The sequence below is a fragment of the Pogona vitticeps genome, chromosome 4 (genome assembly GCF_051106095.1).
Source record: "Pogona vitticeps strain Pit_001003342236 chromosome 4, PviZW2.1, whole genome shotgun sequence".
Classification (NCBI taxonomy): Eukaryota; Metazoa; Chordata; class Lepidosauria; order Squamata; family Agamidae; genus Pogona; species Pogona vitticeps.
This window is the reverse complement of record NC_135786.1, coordinates 91,582,501-91,606,122: the sequence shown is the minus strand read 5'-3', so window position 1 is coordinate 91,606,122 and position 23,622 is coordinate 91,582,501. Positions and strand designations below refer to the sequence as shown.

At 40.5% G+C, this 23,622-nt stretch overlaps 1 protein-coding gene across 5 annotated transcripts in view; it reads left to right on the top strand.

Moving 5' to 3' along the window:
• The window catches only part of TGFBR3 (transforming growth factor beta receptor 3), a 181,389-nt gene that overhangs the window by 20,086 nt on the left and 137,681 nt on the right, over window positions 1-23,622 (top strand). For 4 of the 5 annotated variants that reach the window (XM_072997929.2, XM_072997928.2, XM_020807120.3 and 1 more), the window contains exon 2: window positions 8,882-9,053. In XM_072997929.2, coding sequence (XP_072854030.2) covers window positions 8,993-9,053 — 61 coding nt within the window. In that variant the 5' untranslated portion in view covers window positions 8,882-8,992. Of the gene's footprint in view, window positions 1-8,881; window positions 9,054-23,622 lie in introns of those variants that run through there. The other variant, XM_078391755.1, reaches the window with a different exon arrangement.

Genomic DNA, 23,622 nt, shown 5'->3' with positions numbered 1-23,622 from the left:
TAAAGCTTTCATAGACCTTTGTTTACTGAGGGGAAAAATGTGGGGTGGGGTGTGTGTGGGGCAGCATACTTAATCTAATACATCTTGCAAATGGCAATATTTCAAAACCAGTTTGTGAGTCTCCTCCCATCTTTGAACGTCCTTTGTGTGTACATTCACACAACCATGTTATATTCCTAAAAGGAATTTGGCTACATCTCCTGCTTTCAGTCTGGTAAAGATTAAAATGCTTTGTTTTGTTTCTCTCTCTCTCTTGCCCTGATAGGGAGTTTCCCAATGAAGCTCTATTTGGACAATCCTAGTAGGTTTTATTAGCTCTGCAAACTAATTGCATCAAAGGTTGTAAGACAATTCCTGAGATAAGCCCTTTTTACCCTAGTAAAGAAAACTGGGAAAATGTATCCTGACGCTCTAGCTCTCTTGTCTCAGTTACAGTATTTGAAATGGGAATCTGTATCATTTTGCTCCAGATCTGCATATATACATATACTGTATGGCATCTAGAGTCCAATGTTGAGTTTTTAGTTTACATGTGTTTAGTAGCGGCTGGTACCCATTGCTGCTGCTGAAACTAGGGCTTTCTGGGTCAGAAATCACATGCTGTACCCCCGAGAATCACCCTTTCACATACTGATCAAAACAAATGCAGACTATCCTACAGCTAAAAAAAACCACACACCACCTTTGGGATGCCCTATTGAATCAGATGCAAAAAGTATTTTGCAAAACAAGGTGGTTTGTGGGCTTTTGCAAGCAGAAGCAGTGAAAGCTTCTACCCTTTTCAGGGTATAATTATGTGTATTTTGTGGCTTCCTGAAATTTAACAGAGCATGCAGTGATGCATTAAGTATAAAAAGAAGCAAAACGTTTCAGAGTCATGGGGGAACGGGGTAGCGTGGTCTTGAGTGACATAACCCATCTAAACTTGGCAGTGCTCCAGTTCCCATAGCCTTTAGCCGAGATTTGTGGAAATGTCCTATTATGCATAGCCAATCTCGAAGCAACTCCCAAGCATCATAACAATTTCCTCCTTGGGGTTTTGATTACACCAGTAAAACCAGAACCTAGAAGTGAAATGTATTTGGGAAGGGGAAGGAAGTGCATTGTAAAATCCGGAGACATGCAAGGATAACTTTGTGCAGTCTAAGACACAGCCTGGAAATGCTGCTTTCGGGACTACAATCACCAGAAGTCCCCCCCCCCCGAGCATGGGCAGTGTAGTTCTCAAAGTGAACTTTTCTCATGTGCTGCCTGTGAAATGTTGTTCAGGTCACATCTCTTAAAAATGCAGTCAGGCATGTCCCTCAACACTCCTTTCTCAAGCCCCCCACCAGTTATTGTTAGGTTTTCTGTTGTAAAAATTCTGCAGATAGCATCAGATGTCATAGGAGCGCAGGATTATTTCTAAACACTAAAACAGTAAAACTGCAGGTCAGTGTAGGGAAAGCAAGAAATCCTTTGGTAGAAATGGAGAAATTTTTTTTTTTTTGGATTTGTGTTTAAACCAATTGAGCTTTTGATATTTACCTTAGAAACAGAATAATGTCCCCATGTCTGTCCTGGACAGAAGCTCTCTCCCCCGACCCCCCAAGTCCAAAAAGATTAATAAGTATATTTCAGATAAAAATTTGACTAGATTGTTTATTTCATCACTTTTCAATGGAACTCTTAACTGTATTCTCAAGCAGTTGGACATGTTCAGGGATAGAGCTGACTGGACAGACCTCAAGGCTGAGGGAGAGTTTGTAGCTGGAATCCCACTCTCTTCAGATTTACTATACCTGTACTCTGTCATCTAAACAGGCTTTCTGAGTTCTGTTTCAGGTCGAGACCAGGATGGTACAGAGACTAGAATGTCAGACCAAGACAGGTTCAGATCCCCACTGAACCATGACACTCACCCACTGACTGTGGACCTGTCACTCTTTCTCAGCTTGGCCTGCTTCACAGGTTTATTGTGAGGAGAAAGGGGGAGAAGGAGAGCCATGTGCGCTGCTTTGAGTTCAGTAGGGACAAAATGGTGCATAAAATAAAGAAATCAATGTGTAATTGCCCTCCCAGTTAAAGGGATGTGGCATTCAAAGCCAGACAGGTTATTTTGTTGGCGGAGTGCTGGGGTGTACAGGAAGAGTCTTGGGTTGTGAGAGTCCTTTCTCTGTGGAGACTGAAGGTTACGAACGCTGAAGGGAAAGGTGGCATAAGGAACCCTGCTGTGATAAGGAGATCCGGAATAGGAAGCCATTATTCATGCTGCAAAGCAGAGTGTAGACAGGGAAGATGATAGAATGCAAATAGGTGGAAAGCAAAGCAGGAAAATAAATGGGAAGGAAAGAAGATAATACCAGAAACAGATGGTGACATTCTGGGAAATGTTCAGAAAGCCAGAGAACTAAGGCTTCAGGTCAGGCAATTACGATCTCCTCTTCAGGTTAGAAATGAAAAGTGTTTTCTTGTAAAGTGTTATTATTCTTAAAACATTTTGGCCTTGACATTTTTGGAGGAAGAGGAGCAAGTAGCCATGGGCACCAAGGATGGAAACTCTGAAGGAGACTTTTCTCTCTCCTGGGGAACCAAATGTAACATCCACACTGGGTAACACTGGAGCTGGAGGACTCTCTAGAGGTATTCTGGCTGCCATTCAGCTTATTTGATCTGGGATGATACTTGACACAGACCAGATCCTGGCTTTTTGCACAGACAGATCTTTTTCACTGTTTTGTCTTGAGAATATAGGGAGTTGGGGAGTGAAGACTGGGACATCCCTACGTAGACTTTTCGTGGAAGTAGAAATATCACTGCTGTCACTGAGACAAGCTGTGAATTTTGTGCTCTTTCCATTTATGTTTCTCAGTCTGCTGAAAGAGTAGAAATCAGTAGGAACTTGCAGACTGCAGAAATGTGGTGGACATTAGTGGGTCACAAAAGCGTAGAGGTTGACCGATCTTTGGTATGACAGCTATGTAATTAGCTCTCACCCCTAAGTCTTCTGTTTCCTGTGTAGCTTGGTACAGTACTGACTTAGGCTGCAGTCCTGAACACACAAAAAAGCAAAAGCCTCATTGATGCCAACTGCTGGTTGGGTAGTGGCCTTTGATACTGAGAGTCAGAATAGCTTTATCTCGTGTGACCCCCTCTTTTTGTACATAATTCCAATTAGGCTTTATGCACCACAAAGAACAGCTTTGGTGGATTATACACTGACCTTCAGGAAAGAATGATCTAATCGACATTAACAATTTTCCTATTCAGGGTGTTCTGTTTAGCGCTTCTGTAACTTGTAATTTTTGGTTCCCAGTTCTCTTCTGTTCATTGTCTTGTCAGAGATTCATGGGTATAGATTTGAAAGTTTTGAAATGTTTTATTCATAGGCTGTTGCGTTGATGGCATCTGCCATTTGTGTTGTTAAAATTGTGCTGTGAAGTTTGCTCTGGTAATTTTGATCCTTGAGATTTCTGCAGTCGCTTCCTAGATGCTTAAAGTGATGGACTCTTGAAGGACTGCTCTTTGCATTGGTCAAAATGGGCTCAGATCAATGAAAGCTTTTGTTGCCTTAAATATGTTTAGTTTTTAAGATGCAACCAGATTCTTTCATTTCTGCTGGAACAAACTACTGTCATTTTTGAGGTTAAGTATGACAGTTAGAGCATTGGGTAAGACCAGCACTGGGAAATCTTCCAATACAATTGAAACCTGTCATCCTTTAACCCAGTAGTTCCCAACCGTTTGTGGACTACAGTTCCCAGAAATTCTGGCCAGCACAGCTAGTGGTGAAAGTTTCTGGGCATTTTAGTCTAAGAACATCTGGGAATCCATGGTTGGGAACCAGTGCTTTAACCGTTTGGAATTCTGACTGGTGATGGTGAGGGTTGGAGTTCAACAACATCTGGCAGATTTTCCATCTCTGATCTAGGCAGATCTGTGTTCAACTCCACACTTGTCCTTCGGATAGATAATATCTTTCAGACTATCCTGCCCCAGAGTTATTTATGATAAACAATTCTGATGATAGAATTGAAGAGAATGGGAAAACCAACTGTGTTCTCCTTGAAGAAAAGTGGACGGTCACTGTAATAAATTAAAAGATTTTTTAATGTTATGTACATACCTATTAATAAATTTCTGACAACTAAGGAGAGCCTGGCAAATGCATTTGTTCAACATAGCATATGTTGTCCATGATGAATCATGGGTCAAGAACTTCTTTATTTGGTGTCTGTGTGATTCAGTTGCTGAATTTCAGAAAGTCGTTAATAAAAGACAAAATGTTCAAAAGAACAAAGTTCTGTCAGTTTCCAGATTGATGCTGACACTACAGCTTTCATTGTAAGAAAGATTTATTTAATATATGTTGCAATATATATCCTGCCTTTCCTTCTGTGAGCTGAAGGTGATGTACATGGCTCACCTCCTCCCCATTTATCTCCCCAGCAACCCTGCGAGATGAGTCAGGCTGTGGGAGTATGACCGGCCAAAAGTGACTGGGTGAACTTCATGATCAAGTGGGGATTTGATCCTAGGTTTCCTGAGTCATACTCTAATAACACACAACACTAGTAATAGAATGGATAAGTTAAACTATCCTGGCTGTGGACCACTATGGCTGTTTATTTCGTAGAGAACCTACTGTGAATTTAAAATCCAGATCACTGTGGTTAGAAATATGGGGTTTATCTAAACATTTAAATAGGTAAAATGACTAGAGAACTGGGAGTGTAGAAAGCAACTGTGCAGTGGTGTAGTTTGTGGCATGTGCCTTAAATATTTGACTTTGGAAAGCCTGTAGGCTATACTGTAAACTACATAGCCTTATTAATGGCTTAATGACTGTTTCAAGTGGAGGAAAAGAATGTACTGTATTCCTTTTCAGAATGCAGTGCACCACATACCTTATAAATTCTATAATGATAGTTGTAGCATTTTAAATTGTTTTTTTTTAAAGTCTTCCACACACTTAACACCACTCATCCTTCCTCTCTCTCTCTCTCAATGGATTTATTAATTTGTTTATTTAATGCATGTAGATACTACCCTTCCCCCATTGCAATTAAGGGCAGTTTACAACTGGTTTACAGGATTTGTTCCTGATATAATTATTAGGATAACTGCAGTCCTGTTACATGGAGTGAAAAACTTACTTTTATGAAGGGTAAAAAAAGACCTGGCCATATGTAGCTCACATATTTTACTTTTGGAAACCCATAGATGAACTTCCAGTAAATCTGTGGTTACGCATTGGAATGGATTGTAAAGAACATGATATTTTGTTCCAAAGTCAACAGCAAAGTGTTCTTCTACAGAATTACGTGCAGAACTACAGCTGTAATTTGTGTATGAGTGTGTAGGAAGGAGAAGCAGAACCTGGAATTGTAAGTTAGCAAGACAGGAAAAGGTTTGCCTAAAATTTGTCCTTCCTGGTCTGTATCATTTCCACTTACAGAACCCTCTTGGTGAGTGCAGTGTTGTCTCTGCAAAGGAAGGATTGGGTGTTTGAGGTCCAAATTCCCCACACTATGTAACAGTGCCATGTGTCAAATATAAAGCAGTCTCTCTGATATCATCTGGGTACAGGTGTGCTCAGCTGCTGGCACCTGGAGGCTTCTCTCTGACTGAAATCCAATAGTAAGTTGTAACTAGAGTAGCCCCATTGAATAAATTGAACTTATAAAGTAGTTGACTACCAAATCCACATTGATTTAATGGGCCTGTTCTAGTTGCTACTTGCAACTGGATTTCAGTCCTTGCCTGCCTTAGCAAAACGTGCTTGTCCAATGTCAATATCCGAACTTGGAAATGATTCATTGAAAGTCAGTTTGATGTACTAAAAGCCCTTTGTTTATTTTAAATATTCAATGAAATTAAATGTCCCCTCTGTTAACAAGTTGAATAAGGACTTTCATTTACACATTATTTTAATTCTTTTGGGAGATTGTGACTAGAGATGGGCACGAACCTCAATTTAGAGCAGTGATTGTGAACCTTTTTGAGCCCAAGTGCCCAAACTGCAACACAAAATTAACTGATTTATTTTAAAGTGCCAATACTGCAATTAAAACACGAATGCTGAGATTTTAGTTTAGAAAAAAACAACTGCTCCTGCACTGCAAGGGTTAAATGCTTGGTGGTTGTTTTTTCCTATGGGTGATATTAACAAATAAATACTTACTGGTCCTCCAATCCCCCATCAGGCTAGACTGGTAATGGTCGCTATTGCACCCCTCCTCTGGACCACTGCACCAGCAGAGGGGAGTGCTGAAATCCGGAATCGGAGGACGGGAAAGTATTTCTCTATGGCGACTTATGGCTCGTGTGCCCACAGAGAGGGCTCTGTGTGCCAGCTGTGGCACGTGTGCCATAGATTCGCCATCACTGATTTAGAGGTTCGTGCTGGTTTGTATGCGTGTTTTCTTCCACTGCCTCCCTGGCTGGTTCCCCCATTCACCAGCCATCACATGCTCCTCTCCTCCTCCTCTTGAGCTGTTTGACCATCTCCAGCAAGAGCATGGGTTTTCGTGCCCCAATTCTTTGGCTGATCGCCCACTCAGACAAGAAGGCAGGACAGGCAAACCAGTGTTCCTGACAGGGACTCGTCAGACTGCTGAAGAGGAGGAGAAGAGGGACGTGTTCTGATTGCTGAGTGGGTCATTGGCCAGGGAGGCAGGGAAAGGAAAGCATGCAAACTAGCATGAACCTCCAAACCGAGGTCTGTGCCCATCTATAATTGTGACTAATTTTAGCATTATAAATAACTGCCATTTTTTAAAAAATGAAACAATTGAGATGAATGTTTTCTTATGCATTATCAACAATTACTGGAGCAAGTTAAATTTTATATCTCTTGCCAAAATGTTTAACACTGTTAATTTGGATTTTTATTTGATGCTAACATGTTAGCACAAACACTGATATTTTCAGGCTATCATTCACATACCATCTTAATTCCTTGGCAAAACGCCTAGAGTGGTCTTAATTAACTAGATAGGTGGGATATAAAATAAATAAATAAATAAATAAATAAATAAATAAATAAATAAATAAATAAATAAATAAATAAATAAATAAATAAATAAATAAATAAATAAATAAATTATTTTATTTATTTATTTATTTGATTTTTACCCCGCCCCTCTAGACCATGTCTACTCGGGGCGGCTTACAAAATAAAATTAAATAAATAAATAAATAAATAAATAAATAAATAAATAAATAAATAAATAAATAAATCTTAATTCCACATAGTAATCGCCTCTTCTTGATTCATTCTATGGATCTTTTAATGCCCACTGTGTAAAATAAGTTGGGATCATTACTCCTTTGAGAAGGGGAAATATATTTTCTGTGATGTGTGAGATTGTTAGGCAGCCAGCTGCCATTGTAAACAGGGAGTACACTTTATTGGGGTACCCACATATAAAGTTAGTAGTCAAGGTCTTCTTAAGATTTGTTCCCTAAAGAGGACTCAGCTCAAGCTCTACTAGGAATCATTATTCTCTGGGGGAGGAGTTTGATAGATCAAAGGTTCCTCACCACAAGTCAAATTCAGGATCAGCCAATGGTGCTGGGGATGCCTGAATACATTCACAGCCCAAATCTTCTTTCACATTTCCTGTTTCTCACTCAAGCCCTACCTGTCAACACACTGCTCTTATTTGGAGGATGCACTGCCTTTCAGTACTACTTTTATGTGGATGCAAAGTACTTGATGGGAGTTAGGATTTGTTCTCTCTAAATTATCAGGGACTGCTCTCTTCCTTCGCCATACTGCAGCTCAACCTATTTGTCAGGGTGCCCTGACTCTCTGTACAGTGTTTTCAGGGTACAGGAAGGGCTGTCGTGGGCAGGGGGAAATTAGGGGAGTTTTCTTTTGCTAGCCCTGTTGTACGTTCCAAAATCTGGATTCAATCTACTCTTCGTTGCGTTAAAACCTGTAGCTCAAATACTATATAAAAAGAAAGGAGTCACACATCCAGTGAAAGCCTAATAGCTTACTTTTGGCTATGTAAGGGTGGGAAGCCGTAACTGGGGCGGCTGTGCAGGTTCTGCAGCTCACTGTATGTTACTACACAGAGGCCTGAATTGTTGTTTTTAACTTCCACAAAGTACTGTGCAAGTCATATTAAAGTTGCGTTTTACAATTTTAAATAAGCTGACCTTGTAATTTTCCTAGAATATCCACCTTTTCAAGCTTTTTGAAATGTGCTAAAAATCAGAATCATTTTTAAAAAAAATTACAGTGTTACTTGTAAGCATACTTTGTTGTGTATGTTTTTTTTAAGGAGTGTAGAGTAGTGTTCACAAGGCAGTTCTGTTTACACAAGCAACATCCATTTTGGGAAGCTTTCATGACTATTTCTGACTAATAATATAGAATGTTTGGAGTTCTGTCTCTCAGCAGGAATATACCGGAAGGGACTGATTTCAAAGTAACAATGAAAAATTAGAGAGAATGAAGCTTTTAGATAAAATACAACTTTAGTTCTCTTAGCTTCTTACTGAGCAAAGTAAACACATTTTTAAAAAAGATGCAGGCCATCTCTTTATGTTGTATTCAACATTAAGGCAGTAGGAGTAGTATAGACGAGATCTTTGTTCTGTAGTGCCTGGGCAACTGGGAGAGTAGCCACCAGCACAAACCTCACAAAACCTTCTGAAGTTGTTATGAGTTGTGGAATGGCCTGTGGGACAGCTAACAAGGACAGAATCCAAGTATGAGGTTTGATCCCTTTGCAAATATAATGGCATTTGCGCCAGCAGTAGAAGGTTTCTGTTAATGAGCTGGCACAGTTGTATACAGCTATGTGTTTGGTGTTCTGTAAAAAGATAACTTAAAACAACATATTTAAGATATTCTTCTGAAACTGTTTCCCCCCCCCTCTGTTCACAGCTTATCCAAATTACAAGTCTGGAAGAATCCACAGTAGATCCCCCCAAGTGTGCACGTCAACACGAAGAACTACAAAGGAAGTCAATCTGAGAAAGCTTGGTGTGGCAAAAAATGGGTTCAAGTTATATAATTCCAGTGTTTGCTTTGATGATTGGGTATTTTACATCTGCGGGTAAGTTGTGCTAACTTAATCTAAGATTTGTTGTGATCTCTGTAGTGAGCATGACAGGTCTTTTGGCAAACAAGTGGCATTTACTGGATGAAATCCAGGAGTGAGTCCCATTAGCGTAGCGCCATTGGATCAGTAGAGATTTGGCACATCAGCTCCTCTGTAAGTTCTGTTGACTCAACAGGCTTGCTTTAGTGGCAACTTACTATTGAATTTCAGTCATTGTGGTTTATGCTGGTTAAATATAAGTGCACCAGAGTAATATTTTCTGAATGCCCCTGTACAACAAGAAATAACATCTGGAGTTTTGCTATAGTTACTTCTTATGTAATTGAAAAGTTTAAAGGAAAAAATACTTGCATGTTTCAGGGATCATCTTCTCCCATGTGATACTGCTGCTCTCTGAAGTTTATTGACAAAGCTGTCCTTCACATCCTGTTACCATCTTAGGCTGTAGTCACACCAGCAAAATGTTTCCAAATTATTCCTTGTGAATCTTGACCCCTTTGAGGGGGGTTCAGACAGTGCAAGGCCATTATCAATTTTTTCATTCCCCCTCTGTGCTATCTCTGTATCAAATCCAGCCTCCTGGGAAACTAGTACTATATTTGTTCCACGTTTCATTGTGCAGTACAACCGACATCCCATTGAATGTGTACGCCAAAACCGATTCATTTCCTATGCATCTGACATGCGGTCCCACCTCCCTCAACTACTGTCGTTCAACTCTCTTAATTTTTAAATTACTTTTCAAATGGGAATGTTGGTACATTGGTATACTTCTGTCAGATACGGAGCATCAGTCCCTCTACTGTCTTTTGACTGCCACTGCAGTACCCTGTGGCTTCTCTTCCATAGAAAGTAACAAAGCTCGGAAATAGGAAGAAATACCCCAGATCAGTACTTGTACCCAGTCTGGACCAGCCTCAAGGGAAGCCCCACACATTCCAGTAGTCAATCTGGGAAATGCCCAGTGGCCTCAGGGAGCTATCGTCCACATAGGGGCAGAGTTTGGCAATTAGCCTAAGCTGGTGAAAGACTGATCTGGACACAGATGCAATCTGGGCATCCCAAGAAAGAGAGCATGTCCAGAAGCATGCCCAAATTCTGAACTTGATCCCTAAGCAGGAGGGCAGTGCCATCCAGTCTAGGAACCACTATCCCCAACCTTTCAGTGGACCCTCCCAGGAACATGACCTCTGTCTTGTCTGGGTTCAGTTTCAGCCTATTTGCCCTGGTCCTTTCCAGTATCGACACTAGGCAATGCTCAAGTGTCTGGACAGCGTTCTCTACAGTGATTGCAAAGGAGAGATAAAACTGGGTATATTCAGAGTACTGATGATATCTCACTCCAAATCTGCTAATGCTCTCTCCCAGCAGCTTCACATAGATGTTAAACAGCATTGGGGATATTGATGACCCCTGAGGGTCCAAGGGGCTGACACATCATCCCCAAGCTACAGTTTCTGGACCTGACCCTATAAGAAGGATCAGAATCAGCACAATGCTAGGCCCTCAATCCCAATCTCCGAGAGCCTGTCCAGGAAGATACCATGGTCAACAGTATCAAAAGCTGCTGAGAGATCAAGGAGAACCAACAGGGTACACTTGCCATTGTTGGCCTCCCTTAAAAGGTCATCCTGCAGCACAACCAGTGCCATCTCTGTACCCCACCATGGCCTGAATCCGGACTGGAACAGATCAGGTACGCCTGCATCAAGTATGCACCATCCTCTCGATCACCTTCCCCAGGAATGGTATATTAGCGATCAGACGAAATTTATTAAGATTGTCTGAAGCGAACTAGAGACATTTGACGATGGGTCAGACAATGGTTTCCCTTATGCATGGAGGGAGGATGCTCTCCCTCAAAGATTCATTTACAATATTAAAGACCCATTCAATCATAGCCTCTTTGTAGCTTTTATCAGACAAGCTGGGCAAGGGTCAACTGAGGAGGCGGTAGGCCAACAGCTCACTAGGACCCTGGAGGCTTCCTCCACTGAAACCAGGTCAAACTGAACCAAATGGGTGGAGAGGTGGGGCAACAACGTTCACCCCCGGGTCAACTAATTGCTGGTGACATCAGGGTCAGTAGAGACGGCCTCAAGTTGTGATCTGAAAAAGGCTGCAAACTGATGGAAAGATCAGAGTGAGGCCCTGATTGACTGGAGTTAGTCAGGCCATGAACCACCTGGAACAACTCTGCTTGTTGGTTCATGGACTGCCCAATATCCTGATATTAAATGCCCTTTTTGCCATTTTTAGAGCACTAGCGTTCCTTCCAGTTGGGATCTTAATGGCAGCCAGATTATAAACAGACTGATTCCTTCTCCATCTGCTCTCTAGCAGTCTCCTAACTAACTTCACAGCCTGCAGCCCCTTGGTATACCAGGGGTAAGGTGAGCTCTGAAGCGCAGAGGGCATTTGGGGGCAATCGTGTCAGCTGCCTGGGTCATCTCCTGATACTATTTATTGACCTGGACTTTGACAGGTTTGTCTACCCCCAAGGCTTCCCAAAACCATTCCAGGTTAAGAAGCCTGCGAGGGTGGACCAGTTTTACTGGTCCATTCTCCCCACGGAGAGAGGTCACAATAGACAGGTCAAATCTCAGCACTGCTTTTACAGTGGATTTCCTGCTTCTGTAGGGAGCTGGACTCAATGACCAATGGGTCCCTTCCCATTCTTTAATTCTATGATTCTAAGTAGAAGGTGAGCTTACAATCCAGCGTGCATGTATTTGGAAGTAAATCTCATTGAAAGTGGGTGGCATATTTCTGAGGAAGGGTTTATAGGGTTGTTTTCTAAGCCTCTTGAAATCAGTTAAATTCAGTCAGGCATGGTTTATTCTGTGGGAAGAATAGTCTTCATATGATATTGTACTACAGTTCCCATCATCCCTTATATTGGCTACAGTTGTCGGGTGTTTCAGTCTAATCACATCTGGAGGGCCATACAACTGCCCTCCCCATTCTTGATGTACTGAATTATAGCCATGGCACATCTCCTTCAGCCATTTTAATAACATCCAGCTGAGTGAATCTGCCGCTTTTTAAAAACACTTCCTTGAGAAGGTGTCACATATTATAGGCTCAGACTGGGAGTCCTTTGGGTCAGGCGCTGACATCCAAGGCTTCTAGTTGCAGAAGGGGACTATATTCTTGTGAGGTCTCTCCCCCTGCACTTCCCCTTTGTATGTGCATCGTCTGAGTGCTGCTGATAGTCTTGGCAGATTGTTTTTGTTCTATGGACTGCTTACGTACAGAACCCATATTGTCATAACAGTTTTCCTTAGCAGTGGCAGCATTGCCAAAACAAGTACCAGGTTATAAAAACTGTGGATCCTAATCTAAGCCTCTGAGATGGACTCCTTTAGATTGTTAAGATTTGAGGGGGAAATTAATAATTCAGTCAGTTTTGTATTCTTAAAAAGAATGGCTCAAAGCCAATTCCTTGTTAGCCTGTTTGATCATCTTGTCCTGACCTTGACTACATTTACGGGTGAGTAAATGCAGTCAGATATTCTTTATAGTAGAATACCCTTTACACAGGCCACTTGAAGAAATCTTACTGACCCACCCCTGAGTGGTGCGCCACCGTTTTGCATCCTCTGTCCTAAAGTATATAATTGGCAGTCGGATAAATTTATTTCTTACTCTGCCTTCATTCATGGCGGGAATATCCACAAGAGTGCAAAGTCTTAGATATATATTTTAATATGGGCAGAAAGGCTTCTACATGGCAGTCCTGATGGCTTTTAGGGTGAACCAGGGCTTTGATACATTAGTAGTAGCACTAGCACAGTAACATTTGAATAAGATGATCAGATTTCTTCCATGTTAATTATTCACTTGTTTGTTAATTTATTAGCTAATTCTGCAACCTATTAAATCTTTAATCCCCCTACCAATAAAACTTAAAGTGCCTGTAACAAGTTATTCTAGAGGAGTTAAAATCACTTGCAGGTCTATCTATTTGCAGGTATAATTAGGGCTGCCAGACGTCCGGCAAAAGGAGAACGTGTCCTACTTTTCAGGAGCATGTCCTCTGTCCGGCAGGCAAGACCAAAAAACTTCAAAATGTCCGGGGCATGTGCAAAGTGTGTTTCCTGATCCAGGAGCATATGCAGAGTTATCCACTATGCTTGTGGGAGCTGGAACACACACACACACACACACATAAGCAGATTTCTCTCGGCTTGAGAAATTGCAAAGGGTGGAGAAAATGGCTGTGTGTGTGTGTGTGTCTGTCTGTCTGTCTGTCTGTCTGCAAATCCATTTTCTCCACCGTTTGCATTTCTCAAGCTGAGAGAAATCCATGCCTTCTGGTTTTTTTCCTGGTTTTTATAAAGTGTTTCAAATCTGTCACACAACTTTTTAAACTTTTTATTTCACTTTATTATGCTTTTATTAAAATTAAAAAATCAATAAATAAAACAAGGGGGATGGGTCTCCATTAAAGGAAGGAATAGATTGTCTCCATTGGTCCTGGGAGCCCAGTAAGTGTACATGCAGATTTGTTTTGTTTTTATTTTTAAACATTTTTTAAAACACGAAAACACAGTGGCCAGTGGATTCTGAGTTTTGTAGTCCAAAAAATGTAACTTTCCCAGTCTTGACCTTTTAAGACTGAGTAGGTTGAATGGTTGTGGTATTGCCCCATGATCAAAGAGTTATTCTCCCCAATAACTAATTCCAAAAGTGACATGCCCCCCACCACATGCACAGAGCCCCCCAATATGTCCTCCTTTGTCCTCCTTTTTGGCTTTCTATGTCCTCCTTTTCGTACACATGTATCTGGCAACCCTAGGTATAATGATTAAAATAATGATACCTATTTGTTGCTGACAAACCTGATAAATTTGCCCAGCAAATTAATCTTTAACAAGTTATTTTGAGGCCTTGTTGCGAACGTCATCTTAGTGTTGGCACAGAACAAAGAGGTAGCTCCTTGAGAGCCCTTCCTAATCTTCTGTGTTTTGCAACCCTCTGAAGAAAGCTGTCAGTATCCAAAGGATCCAGCTAGATATTTGTCTGCCTTTCTAATCACCAGCATTCTGGAAGTGACTCTAAAGTTTAAATGTGGTGGCATCTGCCTTGTGTTCCTGTTTGTTCCTGTTATGGCTCAAGTGTTGAGAGGCCTGGAATGGTTATGAAGGAACTGGCCAAGTGCAGATGATGTAGTGGGGAGACTGGACAGCGGACGGATGACTTGTATAAACATGGGATGTCCTCATCGTGGAAACGATTATCAACTGCACTGGGAGACGTGTCTGAGCAACAAAGTGTATTACAAGCTGGCCTCTAATTTTTTTTCATCAATTACATGGAAAATAATACTCTTTCAAGAATGTGTTTAAATCTTCTGGGACTTTCTCCAGGGTTGCACTTCACCAAAGGCAAACAGCCAGTGCTAACTTTGACTTGTTAACACAGCACTGTGCTTGGATGTTGTAATAGTCTTATTTTGTGTCAAATCAACATGTAGAGATTTGATACGTCTGTCTAAAGGCAAGCCTGGAGTGTAATGAAAGGGAAAATGGGATATTGGTTGCTGATTAGTTAGAGTAAGAGCTTTAGAATACTGTATTACTTTTAAAAATATTTGGTTACAAGTATTTGGCTGCAGAGCCAGAGGTGAAGCGTTTTATTTCCCCACAAGGCCTCCCAGGAAAAGAGCCAGCCTGTGTAGTTTTGGGCAAGCTGCATAGTCCCAGACCGCCCTCAAAAGAGGGGAATGGAACATTATTTCCAAGTACTCTCTACCCAGATAACCCTGGAAAAGGTCATCAGAAGTTAGAATCAATTTGATGGCATGCAGTGATTATATTATTATAGTAAGTAGGCAGAGTGTCCAAAACTTTACTTGGATTTTATCCTGCAGTAAGTGAAATCACACAAGTCATAGTAGTGGCCAGCAGCTAATTAACAAGGTGCCAGCTGCATGCCTGGTTGGTCGACAGGCACTAACCAGGCACCTTGTTAACTAGCTGCAATTTGCCATTATGACTTATGTGATTTCACTTTACTGTAAAAGAATACCCCAATAAGATCTCTCTTTTGCCTTGTTTTTAAATCTGTTGAACACACACACACACAGAATGTTCTCGACCTTTATTAAAGTTACCTCAGAGGTGGTTGATCTCATTGAGATTTAGATAATAGGGGCAGTCCATGGCCCAAACAGAGAGACTGCTGCCTTTTCCTGAAATGGTGGAGGAGTCCTTTACCCTGCTTGGACCACAAATGGCCCATATCACAAGCAATTTTTTTTATGAATAACATTTGATCTGGCCAATCCAAGGCCACTGCATTGCTCTGCACAGGGTTTCATTTTGCACATCCCTGTAACTACCCTATATATACCTAATAAAGGTCTGAGACCTCAACAAATTATTTTTCTTTCTTTCATTAGCTATCTCTATAGAAAGGGACAAAGCAAATTTAGACACAAGACTGGATAGGAAAAAGGATATGCCTACTAAATGTGCAGCAGCCCTGATCTGGGTCTGTCCCCAAATTGGTTACTGTAAATGAAATACAATTAAAGCTGTGCACATTAATTTGTTTAATATGGCACCTGATCCAATTCTGAGTCTTCCCCAGAACACTGATTTGTTTAACTTGTGCTGACAGATTCTTCGTCAGAGCACCAGATGTCCCATAGCACCACCTCAAGTTAGAATACATGCTAATATTTTGAATGTAAATAGCCTTGTTATCCCTTTTTTGGGGGATAATTCAGGCATAAATGGAATGAATGAATGCATGCCAGAAGACAGTCAAGTATTTATCAATCTAGGCTGATCAGGAGTTTTGCAGCACTCAAAAGGCTTTTGTGTGTTCTTTTGGGATTTTAGCTGATATGTAGATCTAGGATTTTGTAAAGCGGAATAGAAAGTATTTGGATGGTCATACCAGTGGAGTACTTTGTGTCTTGCTTCAAATGTTAACAAGTCCCCACAGGCTGGTTTTTAATTTTGTGTGGATCATATTATCACAGCTGTTGCTACAGGTCCCCCTTGGAATAGACAGTAATGGTTTTGCTATATTTGTTTGTTTTCTTTTTGTCATAATCTCTGTTACTCCATCTTGATAAGGATACTGTGTTGTGTATTGGCTCTGACTCATGCAGCACCATGGTGATGATTGGCATGGAAATGGAACAATAAAAACAAACACTCCATTAAATATTTCTCTCTCTCTCTCTTTTTTCTTGTTAAAGGAAAAATTTCATTGGTTATTTATGGCTGATTTGCAAAATAAATGTTGAAGTTCAGATAATAGTGATCCCTTGAGAAGCATATCAAAATGCATCTCAAAAAAGGAATAAAAATAGGAAATGTACCCTTATTTGCATGGTTCACCCCATCCTGCTGAGTATCTTTTTGTTTCAATAAAGCTGAAAATTAATTTTCTATTGTTTCTGTACAGAATTTGGTCAGAGTTTGGTAGGACCTATGAGACAGGCTGTGAGCACAGTTTTCTTTCCTGAGAGCAGGATTCAAAGCATGTGGGAGAAACCTGATTTAAATTGCTGATCAAATCCCTAGAACCTATCTTGAAACGGTTGTAAGAAAATAAGAGTGCTTTGGGTTTTACAGCATTGTGAAATGTTGTAAAGTGGGTGATCTTAAGGAGATGGAAGGGATAGAACACATTTGAAAGGTGGTAAAACTGATGTTTGGGTTATACAGAGCCGTTTGGGTTGTAGAGAGTGAACAAATAAATAAATAACTAAATCCCCCTCAATGGGAGTTGGGGTTTCAGCTCCTGCTTTTAAAGAAGCAGGTAAACAAAAAGTTGATAGATAACTAGGATCAAATTAAGCCCACTGGGTCAATTTCCTTTGGTGATCTTAACACCTACTAACCCAGAATGCTATTACAGGATCCTGTAAATGATTCTGTATTATAAGAGTAAGTAGAAGGCAGAGAGTGTGCCCAACGAGTGTGTTTAATTCAGCAATATCATTCTTCAGTTGTTTCTTGAACATGTAGTGCACATTTTACTGGCATGCCCAGTAAATCTTCACAAACTATATTATAGGGGACAGATTTAAATCATCTTCAAACGTTAGGCAATAACTGTGGGCCCACCCCAGTAGTGACTGATGTCTCTTGTAGTTGGTGAGGTGGATGGCACATATAGGCGGCCAGAAGTGACTGGTAATGCCAAGGGCAAGGGGGGGGGAAGCAGATGCAGAGACAGACAGACACACACACAGACACACACACAGACACACAAAAGCAGGCAGCCCCTACAGTCAAACATGGTGGAGGTTCAAAGATGTTTTGTGGTTCCTTTGCTGCTTCTTGCACTGGATGACTTGATGTGTGAATGGTATCATGAAATCTGGTGATTACCAAAGAATTTTGGGATGCAATGTAGTAGCCAGTGTCAGAAAGCTGCGTCTCCACCAGAGGTCATGGGTGTTCCAGCAGGACAATGACCTGAAACACACTTCAAAAAACTCAGAAATGGTTACAAAGTACTGGAGAGTTCTGAAATGGCCAGCAATGAGTCCAGATCTGAATCCCATAGAACACCTGTGGAGCGATCTCAAAACAGCAATTGGTAGGAGGCATCCTTCAAATCTGAAGGCCCTGGAGCAGTTTGCAAAAGAAGAGTGGTCCAAAATTGCAGTAGAGAGGTGTAAGGAACTCATTCATGGTTGCAGGTAGCGATTGGCTTCAGTTATTGTTTCCAAAGGGGGTGCTACCAAATATTAAGTTAAGGGTGCCAATAATTTTGGCCAGTGCATTTTGGGGTTTCTGTGTGGAATTGTATCCAATTTGACTTCTCTGTGTTTTTGTGTTTTTCCAACGCAAACCAAAGAAACGAACAAGTGAGTACCAAAATATTTGCAACTGCAACAATTTTCTGAGAGAAGGGTTCCATTTTCTGACAGAATTTCAAGGGTAGACAGTCATGGCCAAAATATTGGCACCCTTGCAATTCTGTCAAAAAATGCAACCCTTCTCTCAGAAAATTGTTGCAGTTGCAAATATTTTGGTACTCACATGTTCATTTCTATTGTACCTACTGTACCCTGGAGCATAATAGAACTGACAATATATTTATCAAGCATGTTATATTTTTAGGCAATGGTAGCCAGATAGTAGTTAATAAATATAAGGTGCTTAAATTAAATCAGGAATAGCTTCACTTCATGTGTGGCTTTAGAACCTTCACATGTTTTTATACAAAGTTAAACTCTACTTGAGTAGAGGCCCATAATTTTCAAAGATCCTATACCAGTCTTTCTAAGGTTCCCAAGATGTTGTAGGAGTACAATTCCCTTCAACCTTGGGTCTCTGTATGTAATTGGATTTTAATTCATTTATCCTTGACCAATGGTTATGCTGGCTGAAGATGATGGAAACTGTAGTCCGACAATTCCTAGCGACTCACCTTTGGAAAAGGCTGGTTTCTAACAGTTGAAAAGCCGTTCAGTACTTCTACTCAGTAGTATCCATGAGCTTTGCTTAATGTTGAAATAAACCGGTGTGTAATTTTTGGGAGTTACAGAAGAATATTTGCATTTTAAAAGAGAACAATTGGTGCTTATGTGCTTGATGCCTTTTCTTCATATGATCAGAACCCTGAGGAGCGCTAACAACAATGTTGGCACTTGCAAATATATTCCAGTGGAAAGGTTCACCATATGCAAGGATTGTGGGAGTTCAATAGCATGTTTACTTTAATGAGCGTATCAAGACAGCAATTTTTTTTCTTGACAGCAGATGCTTTATTTCTACCCAAGACACTTGGGGCTATATATATTTTTTACACTATTTCATGTGTAACTTAATTCCTCTTGCAGGCTGTCCAGCTGCTTCATCAGTTTTGCACATTCCCTGTGTGATCACCGGGGCTTTGCAAGCTGTCATTTATTTGGGTATACGTCGTCATCTGGGCAGTCTCTGAAGCATTCATCCCCACAAGCTATTTGTTGACCACTTTCTGAGTGGTGTGTTCCATTTTGTTGTAATATTCTGTCAAGAGTTTATGGCTGTGAAAAGGTATTTATTAAAAAAATAGCAAAGGGACAAACCAACCATTTTTTATTTTTATTTTTTGTTAGAATGTCATTTCTGAGCCTAGTTAAAGGCTCTGTCTGTGCTTTGTGGGAACAGTGTACCATTCCTTACTGGTGAAGGTAATGTGACTTATAGGTAAGGACAAACTTATTTGCCAGTGATGTAAGAGCTCAAACTAGCAACTCTCAAGGGATCTGTAGTGGAACATGTAATAATGAAGAAAATACAGCCTCTGGGCAGACACAAAGCAATTTCCTTACAAAGCAAACATTCCTGCTTTACCATCTGTAATGTCAGGATCATGATATAAAGTTTGAGGCTTATAAGAGGACTGGAAACGATTTTGTAAACAATTGGTACAGTCCATGATTACTGATGTTGGGGCAATGCTCTTGTTTACTCCAATGTGTTAGGGTTATATTTGAGTCATTATTGACCTCTAGAATGACAAGATCAATCTTGGGTGGACGGTTGTGTGGTTGAATTTCTTTAGGCCAGTTGTCCTCCAGATGTTCCCCCAGTAGTCCCACCCAGGAGAGCCAGTGGTAGAGAATGATAGAGTCCAACATCATCTTGGAAGTCCACACGTTCCCCATAGCTGAGGATTTAAGCCAGTCACTCAAAGAAGAATTAATATCACCATATGAATGAGGCAGGATGCTAGCTTCACAATTTAGAACATAAGATGCTTTCCCTCCAAAGACAAGGTCTTTCGAAGCTATTCTCTTTGCATGCTCAGCTTGCAAATGAAGCCCAGGCTTATCCCTTCATGACCAATCACCAAACAAAATCAAGTTAATTTGCAAGGCATGGAATGGAGAAACCTTTTGCAATAGGGTAAATAAACAAATCTAACCTTTAAGAAGGAACACTGCTTCTGATGACAGATTCACTATACTGTTTGTTTTGACCCCAGGCTTCCTCTTTCCTTCCAGCACAATAGACTTGCCTCATAAAATAGCTACGCATTTTCCATTTTTAAAGTTAGGAGCCATGGCACAGGCAGACAATGGTCTCCACCACCACCACCCAAACCCCCAAGGGTAATCTCTTTGCCCTCCAACAGTTTGATGGCAAGTTGCATTTAGATTTTGGATAAGGAAAAATGTTATGATTGGGGATACTTTGAAGGGCCATATGAGTAAGTGCAAAGCTAAGAGGCTGCCATTAGAAACAAAAGGCTGCTCTGGATAGAGACTAGCTTGTTCCAGGAACGCCGTTCTTACATTCTTATGTATTGCATCCACACTCATTTTTATGAAGGCCTGTTTACACATGTCTTGGTTTTCTATTTGAAAAGGAAAAGGAAAGAGAGAGAGAAGCATACCAACTCTGGGGCCATAAATGCCATAAGATGTTATCTTTTTTGTTTTAATGGACTCAAGCGCCAAGTGAAATAACTTATAGAGATTTTTGTAACTTTCTTGGCAAGTAGCAAAGCTGAGAAACATCCTCCTGCTTTTGGGTTATGTAATTATCCCCCTAACGTAGGACAAACTCCATCTTGTCAGGGTCCTCCATCGGGGTGGATAAAAAAAATGATTTTTTTAAAAAAAATCAAGTTGATGTAAACTACAATTTAAATCGTGATTTAAATTTTAAAAATCATTTAAATTTTAAAAACCATTTTTTTAAATTTAAAACATCAAACATCTGATTTAAATCAAGTCTGCTTTGTAATACATGCATTATTAAATTGTACAGTTTCAAGTGGTGTAAACTGCTATCAGTACAGAGCTGGGCTCCATTCAATGCCTGACCTCTTGCATCAGAGGGCTTAACCACAATTAGCTTCTCAGTCTTTGCTTGTTGTTCAATTACCAGCATGTGTTCTCTCCTCTCTGTTCAGCTATGTTCCAGGTTTTTAGAAGGTTTTTTTATTTATTAAAATGTTTAGATGCATTTTTATTAAATAGCTGATCAATTCAGTACCAAATCAAATTCCCCCCCTCTTTAACTATAGTTCCTACACAGTTCGCATATATTCTTTTTTTCCTTTTTATTACAAAAGAGTCAGAGGTGCAAGAAAAAGTGACTTGAAAAAACGGCAACAGCAAACCATTCATTAGCATTATCTCTTAGTTAAGAGTCTGCACAGAAAGCAAAACACTGTCATTATGCAGGCTATTTTTTCAATCTTCTGATAACTGAAACTCTTTGTTCTTTGCAGTAGCAGTGTTTATTGTATTCTGTCTTCTTATTCCAAAGGCACAGATCCATTAAAATCCAGCACTGGTTTTGTTTTGACAGTGGATTGTCCAAATTTACTCACAGTCTTAGGGCTTAAAAAGGGATGTGGACTTAGCATCTTTCCAGTTCAAACAACTTACCCAATACATCACAATGGCACAGATCTTTTGTCTTGATATCTTTAATTTCCATCCATCCTTCTCTTCTGTTTACAAGATGTTCACCATACATCTGCAATAAAAAACATGCAAGTTAGTCAACATATGAATACCAGACCAAGTCTTGGTTTTTATTGATGATTCAGAAGAAAAGAATTCTAATGAAATGTCTCTGACTGCAGCACCATTTAATCTTTTTATATGAAGAAATAACATACCTGGTTCCTCTGTTTCTTCTTTTTGTCTATTTGAAATATTGCAGATAAATACCATACTGATGATGACCTATCTGACAGGAATTAATTTACTCTTACCTGTATGTGCACCAGTGTTTACCTATTTAAATGAGCAAGGGGTTTACAAATCATAACATCTGCATTCATTTTTTTTTGAATTGTTCTCAGGTATACGTAACCAGAGTGACACAGCTATTTCTGGAAGCAGATATTTTAAGGGAAAGAGGACATAAGATCCTGGTGTCTATTTAGCTATGCCTATCCTCTAGGGTTGTGGTGCTGCTGCGAGTTAAACTGCAGAAGCCTCTGTGCTGCAAGGTCAGAAGACCAGCAGTCGTAAGATCAAATCCACGCGACAGAGTGAGCTCCAATTGCTTGCCCCAGCTCCTGCCAACCTAACAATTCGAAAGCATGCAAATGCAAGTAGATGAATAGGTACCACCTCGGTGGGAAGGTAACAGCGTTCCGTGTCTAGTGACCACGGAGACTGTCTTTGGACAAATGCTGGCTCTATGGCTTGGAAACGGGGATGAGCACCATGCCCTAGAGTCGGGCACAACTAGACTAAATGTCAAGGGGAACCTTTACCATTTATCCTCTAGGGTGGCCTGCCTGCTCGTATAGCCAGCAGTTAAATCTTCCCTCAACACTAGGCGTGGAACAGCCTCTCTACTCCTGAGGGCAGCAAAACAGCCAGTCCTGCACATGTAGAGAAAAGAGGGAGGAGCAGTAGGAAGAGAGGAAGTTCTAACATGAGGCATATTAACACAATAAAGGAAGCCACAGCTGTTAGTTTGCAAGACCTGCACAGAACCTACTGGAGCAGGCAATATTTCTAAAGGAGAGGGCAATGGGAAGAGAGAACAACTTAATATGAGTTGTTGGTTTGCTAGATCTGAACAGAACTGTTAACGATAGGGCACTTTGGAGGTCATTAACTCATATAGTCAACACACATCAGAAGTGAGTTGATGTCACTTAAAATCTTTAGTTTTTTTCCTAATTACCAGATAATTGTATAACAGCAATACAGGTGGAATGGTTGAAACTGTGATAGAATACAGGCACCAAAGTTCTGCTAGCATTAAGACCATCTCCAGCCACAAAGCAAAAAACAGTAATTTAAAAAGTTCTCCCCCTGAGAGTCACCTAATTGGGTCCTGACTGATAGAGTTAAAAGTTATACCTGCAGCTGATTTTCCCTTTGAAGATTTGTATCAGGGGCCTGGTCTCAGAAATCCTGACAGAATGTTTACTGAAAGCACTCAGAACTGGGACAGCCACAACTGCTCTGCACTTTTGTAATGCAGAAATACTTTAAATATGCCTTACAAAATTGTATGCTAATTCTCAGGAGAAAAATGACAAAATGACTCTTCCTGCAAGACTGTAATTCCATTATTATTTTTTCAAGCGAGCCTGTTTTTCTTCTTGACTCTTCAAAGAAAACCTGTCTATTGACTGTTTCTGTGAGTTTTCATTGCCCTCCAAATACAGTAACTCCATTCCCGGTCCATGAAGCTGCAACAATGTATCTACTTTGTAATGTTCCTGCTGGTAGGCCTGTTCCATGCATACTCAGTCTTGTGACAACGTGGTTGTCTTTTCCCTTTTGAAAGGCATTTTTGAGGAGTAATATTTCAGCTCCTGCAGCTTTGATTCTTTCCAAATTTAAAAAAAAAACCGGGTGTGACCAACCATTCTTTTTCAAGATAAGCATGATTGACCTTCTCAGTTTGTATGAGTTATTCTACATTTGGGGAAGTTTAGGCTCCCTTGTTTCTGCATGGGTGTGGACACAAAAATTCTATGAAACCTCCCTAAATTTGGCACAGAGCAGGAGGAAGCTGCTACATCTGTGCCAAATTTGGTTCTGATCCGAAGTCCACTTTCAAAGTGATAATTTTGTAGAATTGCATTGTAGAATGTTGATCTGCTCTGCACT